The 15857-nt window shown below is 36.9% G+C and overlaps 1 protein-coding gene across 4 annotated transcripts in view; it reads left to right on the forward strand.

Moving 5' to 3' along the window:
- The window catches only part of CORIN (corin, serine peptidase), a 119116-nt gene that overhangs the window by 67561 nt on the left and 35698 nt on the right, over nucleotides 1–15857 (forward strand). For all 4 annotated transcript variants that reach the window (XM_085059026.1, XM_085059027.1, XM_085059028.1 and 1 more), the window contains 5 exons: nucleotides 4222–4329; nucleotides 5895–6005; nucleotides 6565–6681; nucleotides 10019–10117; nucleotides 14649–14880. In XM_085059026.1, the coding sequence (XP_084915152.1) occupies nucleotides 4222–4329; nucleotides 5895–6005; nucleotides 6565–6681; nucleotides 10019–10117; nucleotides 14649–14880 (667 nt within the window). The remainder of the gene's footprint in view (nucleotides 1–4221; nucleotides 4330–5894; nucleotides 6006–6564; nucleotides 6682–10018; nucleotides 10118–14648; nucleotides 14881–15857) is intronic.

The raw sequence follows: 15857 nt of genomic DNA on the forward strand, positions 1-15857 counted from the left end.
GATTTTATCAGGGATACTCCAAGGAATAAATGAGGACAGAAATTTCCTCCTGGTCTCAATATGAATGAGGCTAGAGATTGCTTTTTCTTTAATAGCTTACAATTCATTGAATGGAGGTTGAGATAATGTCTGTTATGTAAAAGTATTGTTTTTATTTTCCAATTTTTCCTGTCAGTGTTAGCTTTAGATACAAAACAAGCTCAAAAATTCAAAAATGCCTATGAAACTATGGTTCTCAAGTTCCATTAAAAATGGGAAAAGAAGAACTTAGTAATAAAAGAATAAATATATTACATGTCTTGAAAAAACAAGCATAAATTTCATGAGCTAAGATACCTTTGAAAGAACGCCTGTCTGTTTAATGATGCAGGGTTTATGTGCAGAGGATGTCTTTCATTAGGATGCTTGGTAAGAGTTGAGGACAGGATGTGGAGGTCAAAGAAGACTTTCTTGAATTACACAGCAGACAGAGCAAAACTCAGGGAGCACCTATTTGCCTGAAGGCTTGTCTGATAAAAGATGCTGTGTTTCTTGCAGTCCTTGCCCCTCTCAAAGTCTTAAATCACCTCATGGAGTTGTAGAATAGGTTGCTCAAAGTCCCATCCAACCTGACCTTGAATATTTTTAGGGATGAGGCTTCTAGTATTTCTCTGGGTAACCTCTTACAGTGTTTCACCACCCTCATTATAAAAAAATGATTCCTTATGTCTAGTCTAAATCTTACCATCTTTTGAAACCATTACCCCTTGTCCTATCTCAACAGGCCCAGTCAAAAAATCTGTCCCCATCTTTCTTGTAAATCTCCTTTAGGTACTGAAAGGCCGCTCTTTCTCCAGGATAAACAAGCTCAACTCTTTCAGCCTTTCATCAAAGGAGATCTGTTTTATCCCTATGATTTTTATAGCCTCATCTGGACCTCTTCCAGCAGGTCCATATCTTTCCTGTGCTGAGGGACCCAGACCTGGATGCAGAACTCAAGGTGAGCTTTCAGACGAGCAGAGGGACAGAATCACCTTCCTCAGCCTTCTGGCCACGCTGCTTCTGATGCAGCCCCAGCATACAATTGGCTTTCCGGGCTGCAAGTGCACATTGCTGAGTCATGTCCAGCTTTTCATCACCAGTTCTCTCAAGCTTTTCTTCACAGGGCTGCTTTCAACCCATTGATTCTCCAGCCTGTGTTGATACCAGGGTTTGCCCTGACCCAGGTGCTGCATCGTGCACTTGGTCTTGTTAGACCATGTGAGATTTCCATGTGCCCACCTCTTGAGCTTGTCCAGGTCCCTCTGGATGGCATCCTGTCCTTCAGGTGTGTCAACCACACCACTCAGCTTGGTGACATCTGCAACTTTGCTTAGGGTGCACTTGATCTTTTCATCTATGTCTAAGACATTAAATAACCCTGGTCCCAGAACAGACCCCTGAGGGACACCACTGGTCACTGATGTCCTTTGGGACTTTGAGCCGTTGACCCTTTGGATGCAATCATCCAACCAATTCTTTGTTCACCAAACAGTCCACCCATCAAATCCATCCCTCTTCAATGCAGAGAGCAGGATGTTGTGGGGGTTTGCCCAGACCCATGTGCAGCAGGTCCTGCTGTACCCATACAGGGATCAAATGCACCATCTTGGCTTTCTTGACACCCTGCTTTAACCAGCTGAGCTTCTCTACGGGGCCAAGATGTTGAATGCAAAAAATTCACCAGGCTTCATTTGTGTTTAGTAGAGTATAGAATAGGAATTTGTATTATTGAAATGGGGATTTTCCCATCATTAATACAATTTAAGTTGAGCCTTTCACAAGTGGCAACTGCCAAGTGCCCACCTTACTTGACAGAAGCAACCAGCTTCCCTACACTATACATTATTGCCAATATCTTGAAGAAAATTTATATTAAGGCTGATAGATTTTCATCAAACAAATGTTATTTCCCTGCAAGGAAGTTTGCATTCCTTTTTGTTTACCCTGTCTGTGTGTGCCTTTGATTTGTCTGCCCCAAAGGACACTGCAGCAGTGACAGAGGTATGAATGTAAACAGGAATGGGGGTATGGATGGAAATTAAACAGTAAATTTATCCAGAGGAAATAACATAGAAAAAGACAGTTTTGTTTCATTTGCATGAGGAGCAGTGGAAGCATAGAAACTGTCAGAGTTACAAACTGGTAAGATTAAAGGTTGCCAGAATACTTCATGCTGTTACATATTCAAAACAAGCAATGTTTAGAATTTGCTTTCAGCTGGGTATTGGTCTGCTTACAAGAAGAAAGAACTTAAATATTTTCATTTAGTGTGGGATTTTTGTTACTCCCTGTTTCACGAATAATGGTTCCTTTTGAAGCTAAATTAACTATTGAGTATGTAGTTCATGGCTCAGCCATATTATTTTACTGCATTTCCTTCACACTATGTTATAAATTCTGTTTGGACTTTCTAAGATAATATGAAACTTGTAGAGAGCATAAATACTTCTGTGGGGGAAGGGAAGAAAGTGATTCATGTTCAAGTTCCAGAGGTTTTTTTCACCTAGGATGTTAAACACTCAGTTGACATTGATCTGAAGGGATAGAAACCCCACTGCACCTTCTGAAAGAGTTCTGCACCTTTCAGTGTGTAATATCCTTAGAAGGACATCCTGCTTTCAAAGTGGAACCACTGTGCAATCATGAACACAGGAATCACATGCCAAGAGGAGAGAAGCGAGTGGTAGCATGATTCTGTTTAGTGGCTGATCATCTCAGGAGACAGGAGGCACTTGTGTTCCAGTCCCTGCTCTTTGAGCTCTCTCTGTCTCTGTTTTCTAGGAACGAACTCATTTTAAATGCCCACATGTGCCAGTAAGAACAGGCACAAAAGACTTCCTTGGTTCCAGTGGCATAGCTTCAACAGGAAGGAAGGATTGTCTGCCCAGCTGTTCTGTATCTTGGCATTCTCCCTGAAAAGCTAGAGGTCAAGGAAAAGCCTAGAAAAAGGCAGTGAAACTGAGTTACCCATTTCCCAATTGTGTGTTTGAAATCAAAAGTTAATTCTGATGGGACCATATATTACAAATCCCAACTTCTCTTCAACATGCTTAACTACAATGTAGATTCCATGTTTTTATTGAACTTGACTATTCTAGTATTATGCTTATTCTCAGAGAATATCTGTCAGGCTTTACTAATGCCTCCAGTCATGAAAAGAAATGTTAAATGCACTTAGGGCTGACAGTGTGCATTAGCTTGAAAACAAACCAGTGGGAGATCCCAAGTCAGGATTATAATTTAATAGCAAAATTAAAAAGAAATGCAATAATACAAGGAAAAACACTGACAGAGTCAGATGCAACCTGACACCCTGTTAGGGTGGTGGTAGCAGTCCAAATGGAGTAGTTCAGTTGAAGCAGTGATTCCGTGGAAGGTCTGGTCTCCACCTGAAGGTCCAGTGGCAGCTCTTGTCCTCTGGGAACCCAGACAGGGCTGACTTGTGCAGTTCCAAGGCCAGGTTATATCCAGGTGGGAATGCTTGGCTCCTCCCTCGTGGGTGGAGCATCTCACAGTAGGAAGAGGGAATTCCATGAGTCATGCTGTGGGTCCTTGATGGCCCATTGTCTCTTTTCAGGAGTGTCATAGGAGATAACAACCACTGCCCCACAGCTTGTGGTAATAGAATACTAAATACATCTATATTGCAGCCTAGGACACAGTGATAAGAATTACTTGATGAGAAGGCACCAGGACAAGTCTGAGCTCCAAATTTTGTTAAGCATAAAGCTCATTTGGAACCATTGTAAGATCAAAGGCAGGCTCAAAAGCAGGGTCTAGGGATCTTGATTTTGCTGTAAGAATCTTCAGCTCCACTTAATAGCCATATTAAGTGCTCAGGTGCTCAGGTTTGTTCTGGTAATCTATATGGGGAAGCCCACAACCTTTCTTGAGAATTTTATGTGTATAAATTGATTAAACATTTTGGTTCATATGTGTAACCAGAGCACTTTCTCCTCATGGTATTTATCAAAAAAACAGTTGGTAGGAACAGAGTAAAAATGTCTAAAAATGGCTTTTGATTTTTCATGTTCTTCCGTATTAGATTCTCATAAACTGGTACACATGAGTATTATTGCAGACCTCTAAATTGTAGGGTATCTTTAGCTAATCTTGTGTGTAGTCAGCACATTCCAGTGTTCATAATTTATATGAATGTTCCAATGTAACTTAAACATTTTACAAAAATTTGTTTTGTAGACTGCAGTAATGATGCATTTCGTTGCGACACGGGAAAATGCCTCAATCATACCTTTGTTTGTGATGGATACGATGACTGTGGAGACCTTAGCGATGAACAAAATTGTGGTAAATGAAAGTTTTGTGCTTTTCTAAAGTCTTTAAGATATCAGAACTGCCTAAGCTAGTCATCTTTTTCCTTAAACTGCTGAAAGAGTAAAATACTCTGCTCTTACTCATTTGAACAAAGTGAAACCAGCTCACAGATTCTATATGCAATTTGAAAAGGTTTAAAGGAGAGTTCTGGGTCAATCCAGATCTTGGAAGGTTTAGTATTTATAAGAAATACTGCAATTTTCAATTTGCTTTAAACTTATTCCAAAAGATGTCATGTTTTCTTCACTGCTAGCTTGACTGGATTTAACTGGGAGTAAAGCAAATGGTAAGAGGCTCCACACTGGTGGTACAAACTGCTTTAGAGCTGAACTGGTTTTACATAAGCTTCATAGTGAACTTGGATGTTTTGATTCTCAAATTCTGTTTCTTTCAAATTCTGTTGTCAATCAAGTTTGCATGTTTTGGCTCATTATATTTATCTATCTACCTACACTTAACTTCCATAGGAGAAACAATGAAGGTCTGCCATCAAAAAAGAATAATCTTCATATGTAAATATTGGAAAACTTAGAAAGCCTTATTTTAACTAACTTTTGGTCCTGTTACTACACCTTAGAAAAATTAAGTTTTCTAAAATAATTCTTTGAGTTAGAATATTATTTCTCACTTTTTTCCTTTTACTTTTCTAAGGAAAAACATGAGGAATTTAAAACCTGAAAATCAAGGTGCATTTCCTTTCCTGAGATTTGTTTTATATTTCTTCTCCAGATTAAGCACACTCTAAGATCTTTCAATACTTTCTTGTCATGTTATTTAATGTTTTGGTTTTTTCAGAAATAATCTTTGTTTAAAGATGATTTAGATTTTCTAAACATTAATCTATCTCCTCTCTTTCCTACCTTGACATAGTTTTTTTTCTACACAATTTTTAAAATCTAAGGTTTTGTACATGCTGTAATTTGTTTTCATAGCAAATTTGGAGGACTGGACTGTGTCTATTCTCTCTGTTTATTTTGGTGTAAAGTCAGCCTGCTAAACAGAATGCTCTCCTTTTTTTGTTCATTCAGTAGGAAGAGTAAGATGAAGATAATAATTTCTTTGTAGATAATTCTTGTGGAAAATTCCAAGTACATGCAAAAAATACAGTTTCTGAAGTTGAGAAACATTTTTTAAAATGTCTTAGTAAAAAGATAAATGTAGGAAATTATTTTTTCTGATGGTAACTGAGAATATTGGTTAACTGAAAATCATTCAGTGAGATGGTAAGCCAGAAGACCTTCTAATGTGTTTAACAAATCTTAGAAAGTTGTTTATTTACAAATGGTCACGGCTGTGCACCTGAGAGAGGGAATGAATGCATCATTATACAGGCAATACAATCAAGAGTATGTGTAACTACCAGCTGCAAAAAAAACCTGCAGAGACAGAAATTCTCTTAATGTAATTCATTAATAAAAAATGGCTCATTAATTAGAAGATTAGCTAATAAACATAGAACAGTTGATCAGTAATAAAAAAATATACAAAAGGTAACTGAGCACCTTTTTTATTTTTCTTCAATTTTCCATTCTATGTAGATTGTAATCCAGTGACACATCATCAGTGTGGAGATGGGAGATGTATAACAGCTGATTGGGTATGTGATGGTGACCATGACTGTATAGACAAATCAGATGAGATCAATTGCTGTAAGTTCCCTTAATCTATAAATTATTATTTTCTTTCTTTAATAATAATAATAATAATAAATAAGATAACTGGTACGCTCACTAGTAAGGAAAAACTATAAATTTATTTAATTTCAGAAGTTCACACTTGACAAATGTCTGTTCTTGATAGACAGACGCAGCAAATTTAATATTTGTTGCCTTTGTTGAGAATTAAAGTGTTGCTTTGTATTTCAGCTTCTTGTTAATTACAGAATTAGCTTTTATTTAAGTTGTAATGTTTCCACTATATCAGTAAAAATTATGAAGGTTTTTTTCTTGGAGAAGCTAAAACTTCATCTCAGCCTGTTGCTAATATCCGACATACATAGTTTCAATCTCTGTAGTTAAAGAACAGCACAGCTGTAGCTATTGAAAATTTAGCCAAGACATAATGAAAAATGCCTCATGATCTTCAATGCTAAGCAGTGTTACCAGCTCCTCCTAAAATAACTTCAAGATGATGTTCAGATGTAATGTAGACCTTCATTAAGCTAAGTTGATCAGAATATTGTCTTTTGAAATTTCTTCTTGTCTCTAGCATGTCACAGTCAGGGTCTGGTGGAGTGCAGAAATGGGCAGTGCATTCCTAGTGCATTCCAGTGTGATGGAGATAATGACTGTAAAGATGGAAGTGATGAAGAAAACTGCAGTGAAAGTAAGGATATGCCTTCTTTTATTCTTCTTACTAAACCTACTATTGACTGCTGTGTTCTGCAGTGCCTTTAACTAAAGCTATCTGACGAATGACTTTCTTTACCTTTCAAATAATTCTTGCTGAAGCTGGTTGGTGTGTGCTTTCACACAGGCATTTGTAAGCAGGCTTCTTTTAGTACTTGAAAACGCAAAAAAGTTGAAGAAGTGGAGGTGATATTTAGCATAGCATTTAGTTATCTGCTTTATCAGCTGTTACTTGAAATACATTGTTTGGAGCAATGAGAATCTATTACAGGCATTGGTGTCATTTGAGGAGGAATTTTCTCATCTAGATCCCTTTCTTATCAGAAATTGGGAATCAGAGAAAGGATGTTTTCATGAGTAAACAAATGATTTAATGTGACTAAAAGAAAATATATGAGAATGTAAGTTTTCACAGCTACTTGATAGCTGTTTTATGATGCTCTGTACAAGAGAAGAGGAAACTATGCACTGTCTTGAGCCACAGAACATGGTTTCCAAAGACACTCAGAAAGCAATGCTGTCATGTTGTAATGATTTCAACATTTGAAGGTATTTTTCAGATGTAATTCTCTTATTTCTGGTAAGGTATAGGTTCAGAGTGCAGCCTTTCCTTCAATGCAAGTATTATTAATGTCTTTATCTTATTAATCTTATTTTAAAGAGATTAAAATAGTTAACCTTACATAGAAAGCTAGTGCTGACCAATGCAGTGGTAATAGGACAAGCTATTTAAAAGTTGTTGGAATAGGAAAGAGCTATTATTATAAGATAAATACACAGTGTCATTATATAAGCCTCATTTCTTTAGGAAACCAGTCTAGAAGAAATCCTTTCATAAGCATGATACTCAGTCCCTTCTGTTCATACTAAGTTATTTGGATCTTCCTACTCCAATTTAAATACCTCCATTCCAAAAAATGGCTGAGAAGCTGAAATTAATCATTACTTTTCTTTGCTAATTTCACAGAAGTTATCGTTACTTTTCTTTGCTATTGTTGTTGAAAATATAAAAAGCTCTTGCGTGAAATATCTTCTAGTTCTGACTGTAGCTATCTGAAAACCCAGAAGCAAGATTTTGTCCTCAGGTCTGACTGTGCACTTTCACAAAATGTTCAGTGTTTTTTCTTCTTTCTTGATGTCCAATCTCAGTCTTATTCTATGAATTCTTTTGTCCTCCATTTCTGTTGCATGATGTGGGCTAGAAGTCAGTGAGGTATTTTGTTACCTGCTTTTTTTCCCCTTTTGCTGTCAAAACAATGGTTAAATTTTTTTTTTTGGTATGATGAACAGGTATAAGTTAAAATATTCAAGCGGTAGTATGGGGTGATAATTATATAGTCAATGTTCTCACTACATGCTAAAAGATCTTTCTGCTTGGCTTTAAACTGCAGAGCTTTTTCATACAAACAAGGTTATTAATTCATCAATATGCAAAAGTTCTATCCTGTATTTTGCCATATTGTGTAGAGCAAAATTCTTTCTTTAGGCAACCATATCCCACCCATCCTCATTTGCATGGGAATATGTTGGCAGAATTTGGACTTCATTCATCTTTAGTTTATTGCAAAGTCCATACAAAAGCAAGGCAGAATTCTTGTTTGTAACTTACTATTGTATTTCTTTTGTATTTTGTTGTTTCCAGCAATTGCAAAAAATGTAGTAGGGTATTCACTTATTGCAAAGACTTCTCTGCTCTACAAATCAAATAAAAAAATGTGGGTATGTCTATTGGAGTCAGTGAAGTCAGGCCTAACACAGTCTGGGCTGTTGGTTTTATTACCAACACAGTAAATGTGTGAAATCGGCATAAAAATTTGAGGTCAAGGTGAAGTGACTTCCACTTGCCTATAAAAGAATATGGGTACCTTGTGTCCTATTACAAGTATATACATTCAGAGATTACAGATGGCCATTGCTTCATCTCTATCTGAATGAGAAAAGTGGTCTCTTTCACTAGATACCTTTAGGAAACTTAAGGTATGGCATCTGTGCTCTCATTCATTTTTTGACTATAGAAATCTCATTTAGATGTACTCACAAATGCTTCTGTGACCTCTTCAAAAGACAGAGTAGAGTGTATTTGTAGAAATTCAGCATTATTTGTGCTAGGATCAAAGGAACCTACACTGTAGCACAGGGATTTTTAAATAGTTTATAAACTCTTCCATTGTGGGATAGGAATGAATTGGAGCAAACTTTAAAAATAATTTGAGTATAAATATTTGGGATAGCTTTGGAAGTCAAAAGGCTTTCCCTATCTCTCAAGTTCCATTTTGCAATCAGGTGAAGCTGTAAGATGGTCAATTGCTCTAGCAGAGAAAATACTGCTATTGCTTCGATATATGACGTGTATGAACGGAAGTAAATCAATATTTATGGTAGATATGGCTAAATCATTGGTTCCTTTAGACAAGATTGTTGTCAAGGTCATTGCAACAAGATGTTTCTTCAGCACCTTCTGTATGCCCAAGGGAGGGATGAATGATTAGTGTTCATGGACAGTAGTGCAATACAAACACTAAGCAGTTGGGGCAGTCAGCCATTTTAAACAGGATAAGATTATAAACTTCATCTATTTAGTCTCTCTGTACAGAATAGTAAACTAAATGACTGATTTTGCACATGGAAGAGAGAATTTAATGGTTTGGAAAGGAGCTGTCATAACTATGAGGAAGAGAGAAGTCCAGGGATTTGTCAGATGAAGTAACTACCTGGGTAGTATGCTCAGAAACTTTTGATGAAATATTAGTTTTATTTATTCTGAAGTCCATTATTAGGACCATAAGCATTTTTAAATTTCTTTCTGTTGTTGTTTGTTCTTTAACCAGTCAAAGAGGACAATAAAGTTTCAGCTCTGATGACCTTTCTTCAGGATATCTTTTATTGTCAGCCAAAGCAACCATAAAATGAGAAGCAAATCAGCTGAATGGCACTGAAGAATAATTCCCAGAGGGTGTTCTCATTCAGCTAGGACCTATTGTTCTTTTAGAAATGTGATTTACATGACTTTTCATACTCTGCTAGAGGTTTATGGTGAATGTCATTCAGAGATCCATACCTCTCATTCAGCAGCTGGGATATAAATTTTTGTATTTAATGTAGGAGTAAGAAAAGTGGGATCTGGGCAGTGTCAGACACTTTTCTTCCTTACAGCACATCTTTACTGCACTTGAAATGAATGCTTTTGGGTACTTACTGAACTATGTAAAGGAAATACTGCATTTCTATGTAAACACTTTACTTTCTCATTACACTCCAGTCATTTTTATTAGTTTGGCAAATAATTTGAAAAGTGCATTTCTAATTTCCCCCAGATCAAACCCTCTGTCAGGAGGGAGACCAGAGGTGCTCTTCTTGCCCTGATCCCTGTGGAACTTCTCTCTGTGAGATGAGAAACAGCCAGGCAAACTGCAGTAAGTAGGTTACGTGCTTCATTGTGTCACTGTTTTAGATTATAATGAGGATGCAGGGTAAGACACAGTAAGTAATATTTTCATTTTCTAGCTAACGCAGATGTCTAATGATTAAGCTTTGAAAACAGCAATGTTGAAACAAATGTGTTATCAAAACTCTTGGTTATTAATGTACTAGGATTTATGACATTTGACATTGGGGTATTTTAATTTTCTCTTCTGTGAATTTTTTATATTTTGTTCATGGGTGTTTACCGTTGCACTTTTTCTTAGCATTTAATGACATGTGGTGTCTATATAAAGAGTGTAGTGTAAGTGTAAAACAGAAGATACTGATTTATTTTCCAAGTATAAAAAACCCTATGTTGCTGTATTTAGTAGTCAGGAGAACTTTTAGACCTTTATGAAGGAATAATTTTGGTATTCAAACTGGAAAAAACTAATTGTTCTTCTGACTAATACATATTGTAGAAGATCAGGGTCTTCAGCTCTGTGTATCCTCATATCTCTGTGCTGTACTATAGCATTCCATGTAAGGTTCTTGTAGTAATTGTGCACTTGCTTCTGAATAGCTGTTTTTCTCACTTGTGCAATGCAGCAACATGAACAGGTAATCAATAAAAATATATTTGTCTATGTTTTGAAAGCAGGGCAGAACTGTGGTAAAAATTACTCAGAATTAATTAAAACTTAGTGTTGTGTTAATGCAATCACATGAATTCAGGTCACCTCGGCACATGGGCAGGCTTGGCTTCATTTACAGACTATTTCTACACAATTCATATGCAATTGCTTTGTGCTGCAGTTATCTCTGTAGGGTATGGTTTGATACTATGTGGGAGCTTGTGTGGATAATGTTATTCCATTTAGAATGGAATGGACATGGGAAGGTCAACTAGTCCGAGTTCCATATTCTCTCTAGAGCTGTGACTATGATCTTCAAGTGTTTGTGACAGACATCACTCATGCTGGGGCCTTTAGATGCTGCCAAAGTAAAGCTATAAGATACTTTATAAAGCATAAATGCTTTGCATGTGCTTCTATCAATGCTTTGCCTAAGTTTTTGTAAAGCAATAATCTTATGTACCATGTTTAGCATTAGAAGGAAGTTAGGTTACACCTTTGGTCAACAAGCCCAAACTCCTGATCAGATCAGTGCCAATTAAGATATGTCCCCCATGACCTCGTACAGCTGAGCGGCTCTGTCCTTAGGGACAGAGATTCCACAGACTTTCTGAGAGATGTGTTTCAGGGTTAGGGCATTTTCATCTTATATTCTTATATAAGAATACTTATATTCTCCATATAGGTGTTTGGAATTGTCTGTGTAACAGCTCATGTCTTGCCTCTCATCCTGTCCCTGCACCCTTCAAAGAGTCTGGTTCTGTCTTATTTACACCTTCCCCTTAACAGCTAAGGGCAGCAAGATCTCCTGTTAAAGATGATCTTCAAGGCACCTTCCAACCCAAACCACTCTATGATTTTATGATTTTTGACATGGAATATATGAATATTAAAGCAATGTTCCTATGCCGTATCATGAGAAACCCATGAGCTTTTTAGAGAAGATGTTTCCTTGATGTATTATGGGCAATGGAAGTTCTTAGCAGGAGTACACATAATCTGAACTAGTCTTCTGGACCACCACTCTTTCTCCTTTTCTGGTCCAGTGAATATTTAATTGTTTATACACAATGGAACAGCAATTCAATTTGGGAGAGATTTTTCTTGCATAACATCTGGAAGTACTATTTCTTTTTTTCATGTTATTTTCAATCTTCATATTTTGACCAGAGTTGTTTTATCTTTGACAAGAAGTGAGAATTCTCATGGAAATTTTGATTTTTGACAAAGCAGTATTTTTTGGCCCACATAACTATATGGTTGAAAAATCCCGAAGCGTAGGCCACATTTGCCAATATTGAATACAATGGATGTTCTCCATGTGTGATAATATCAGATCAGTTTAGGCTGGCATTATAATGTATTCACAACATTTTTAGGACAACAGAATCTGAAGGGAGAGTGTAAAGAAGATAGGGCTCAATGACAGGATCAGAGGCAATTGGCACAAAATAAAACACAAGAGCATAATGAAGCTCTGACCATGAGCACTTTTTTTCCTGCTAGTGTTTCTGGACACAGATTGCACAGAGTGGTTATAGATACTCCAGTGAATAGAGCAAGCTAATAATAAACGCAGGAAGATATTAAATCCAGGCATAGTCTGTGTGGTAGTGTCTCGGTTTGTGGGGTTTTTTTGTTGGCTTGGGGTTTTTTTTTGTTTGTTTTGGTTGTTTCTTCTAATTTAGGATAAAAGGTGGAATGAATTTTATTCCTTGTTCCCCACTCATCAGGTTGTACTCACATGTGTTATAAATAAGGGAGTAGCAGGACCTCTTAAACTGGAGGACAGACTCAGAGGGAAAGAATAACACTTGGGTTATTTAGAATGAGTCAGATGTTCTCCTGGAGCGTATATTCTATTTGTTACTCTCTGGATTGTCAGCAATTACGTGTGAGAGTCAAAGTTATTATTTTCAAATGTGCAACAACAGTTTTGCACATAATGTAATAGAAGCTTTCTAAACACAGGGTGAAAAGTGTAATTGTATTGAAAACTTGTGAAGACCTATCCTCCAGCAGAATTTCGATGGACTAAATTTTCTTCCAGAATTCACTTAAGCCCCTACAAATATGAGGCATAATAAAAGACAATGGTCTATGTGCAAATCAGCCCTTTAATCTTGAATAATGTTGTGTTATACAAACACTTAGAATATTGCATATACTTTTGTGTTCATCATGAAATACTGATGAACATGTAATGTTCTATACACATCAAAGAAAAGATGTTTACTGGCCAAAATCAAAAGATGAGCCCAAACTGATCTGAGCATCTCAGGCAAGAGTGTGGAAGGACAAGGGATGGTTCATCATGAAGAAAAGGAAATGGCAGTAATGTGAGGAGAATTTTTAAGGTCAATGAACCTCATATACACCAAAGATGTGACTAAGTTGTTTGAGATGACAGAAATAGTTCAGTATTGGTAGTATGCCAGGACTGAGCAGTGAGGAAAAGCTGGATATGAAAGGACCTTTGTTATCATCAGATTAGAGGTAAATAGTCAAAGAAGTTATAACACTGAATGCCAGACCAAGACAGTGTGCCCAGTTCAGCTGATCACCTGAATAATTGACTGTTGGGTCTTCTTTCAACTTTCTTTCAAAGATACAACTATGGGATGACACAGTCACCACACTGTTCTAGCAACTGATGCTAGCAACTGGCTAGAGGAGAATATTAACCACATTAAGGTATATTTGCTCCAGGAATAGGCAAATATATGATTTTTTTTTTTTTTTTACTTTTGAATAGTAGAGTTTTTCATGGAAAACCTTCTCATATATCCAGAGTAAGTAAGTTTAAATAATTTCACAATCATCTTATTGCTAAATAGAAAGTTGAATTTCAGTCTGAATTGAAGTGAAAATCTTTCTGTAGATTTCTGTTATGGTGGAAAATTGAAAAATAAATATTTCTGAAGATCAATTTGAGAAGAGGTAAAAAAGCTATACAATTTTTAAAATCCCAAATAATTGGCTAGTTCAAAACTTGTTGTGATAAACCCCAAAAAGTCAGACAATTTTTGTATGTAGCTATAATATCTATAATCATTTGGACTTAGAGCTGTTGCATCTGTTTTGTCTTTGCTTATCATTCTCCTTTATTTTTAGTTATGTCTTAACTGAATTAAATTATTGGCATGTAGACTGTCTCTTGCTCAATGCTTGTGGAATACATAACCTAATTGTCCCTATTGTCCCTCCTCCTTCAGATCTTGATAAGCACAAAAAAACCAAAAAAAACCCAAACAAACAAAAAAAAAACCAAATTAAAAGTAAATCCTGGCTTGTGTTTTCTATAGGGAGAAATTTTGCAGTCTCTCTCCCTAGAGATTTGTTTAAGACCTGGCTGTACAAAGCCTTGAGAAAGATAATCAGTCCTCAGAGTTGACCAAGCTTTGATCAGGGCATTGGAGTAGAGACTTCCTGAGATCCTTTCCAACCCAAAGTATCCAATGGTTCCTGTCTTCTTAATTTTGGCAATTGCTCTGTCAATGTGAGGTGTGTTATGGTAGCATGGTAAGTACACCAGTGGGAAGTGTGTTGCTGTACTGTACAGGAGTTCTTAAAAATCATCATAATCTAGATTTTAAATGAAGGAATCTGTTTTTAAAGGATGATTTATTGCACCATTGTAAAGTTAAGATGACACTCAGGAAGTTAATGAATATTAATAAGGAAATAAAAGTCTCTTAATGGGTTATGAGGTAGGCAGAATTCAAACCAACCTTTACTGGTATGAATAGGCTTATAAGGGATCTCTGTCTCTGGCGCTTTTAGTTTCTTGAACCTGAGAAGATATCCCCTGATTGATAAATCCGTTAAATATGTATGCTATTATTTCTTCTGTATTTAATTTAATCTCACACAATTTGTGGTTCTGTTTGTTTTCTTTCTGTGAAAGGTCAGTGTGAACCAATTACTCTGGAACTTTGTATGAACTTGCCTTACAATTACACCTATTACCCTAACTACCTGGGCCACAGGACACAGAAGGAAGCCTCTATCAGCTGGGAGTCTTCCCTTTTCCCAGCTTTGGTTCAGACCAACTGCTACAAGTACCTGATGTTTTTTGCCTGTACAATCTTAGTACCAAAATGTGACCCCCATACAAATCAGCGGATCCCACCTTGCAGGTACTATACTTAAACATATTTAATTTAATTCTTGACTGTGTCTGTCATAGTAGTTTTTCTCAATTTTATGCTTTCATTGAAAATGCTAGAAATTTTGTTTTGGAATTCCATAGCAAAAGGCTACTGCTGACCAGCATGCCCAGGTCACTCTCTGCAGGGCTTCTCTCCACTTTGTACCTGGTGCTATTTCATCCTAGGAGCAGAATCAGGCATTGGTTCTTACTGAATTCCATGCCCTTGATGATTGCACAATGCAAAGGCCTCTTGTCCTTTGAGAGTCACCATCTCTGTTTTGTACAATCAGCAAACTTGCTAATGATGCACTAAACAGCTGCATCCAGGCCATTGACAAATGTCCTGAACAGGAGAGGCCCTGTACTGAACCAGAGGAGCAGCACAGGTGACCTGTCACCAGCCAGATGGAGCTCTATTTGCCAGCACCCTTCAGCCAGTTTGTCACCCAGTGTGCTGCAAACCTGCTCGCTCCACTGTTGAGCAAGTTGGCATGAAGGATGCTGTGAGCTTTGTATGAAGCATTTTGCATTTCTGTGTGTTTGATTAGAATTGCACCACTGTAAAGGGTGTTTAAACATAGAATAAATTAAATTCGGAACATTAGCATTTTGAAATAGTTCCTTGCATTAGTACATTACTTGATGCAAAGCCCTCTCCAAATGCTCAAAAAACACTGAGATTTTAATGAATGTTTACTTTTCTAAATTAGGAGTGCCACATCTTTCTGAATTACAGGCTGACTTAGGTTTTCTGCTTGTCAGATAAGCTATTCTACCATCCTCATCAAGTAACATCACTGTGCTTTTAAAAAGTTATGCCTATATTGTTTGAAAGAGACTGTGTCCTGTAGATCTCATGGCTTTATTAGCACGCAGTTCTTGCAGGTTAGGAGAGCTAATAAACTTGATCAACAGGCAGAGCCCTTTGAGCTACTGGCTGCTAGAGCCTTCTTATTCTGTATT

Source organism: Lichenostomus cassidix, chromosome 4 (genome assembly GCF_008360975.1).
Source record: "Lichenostomus cassidix isolate B80296 chromosome 4, HeHo_3.0, whole genome shotgun sequence".
NCBI classification, from domain to species: Eukaryota; Metazoa; Chordata; class Aves; order Passeriformes; family Meliphagidae; genus Lichenostomus; species Lichenostomus cassidix.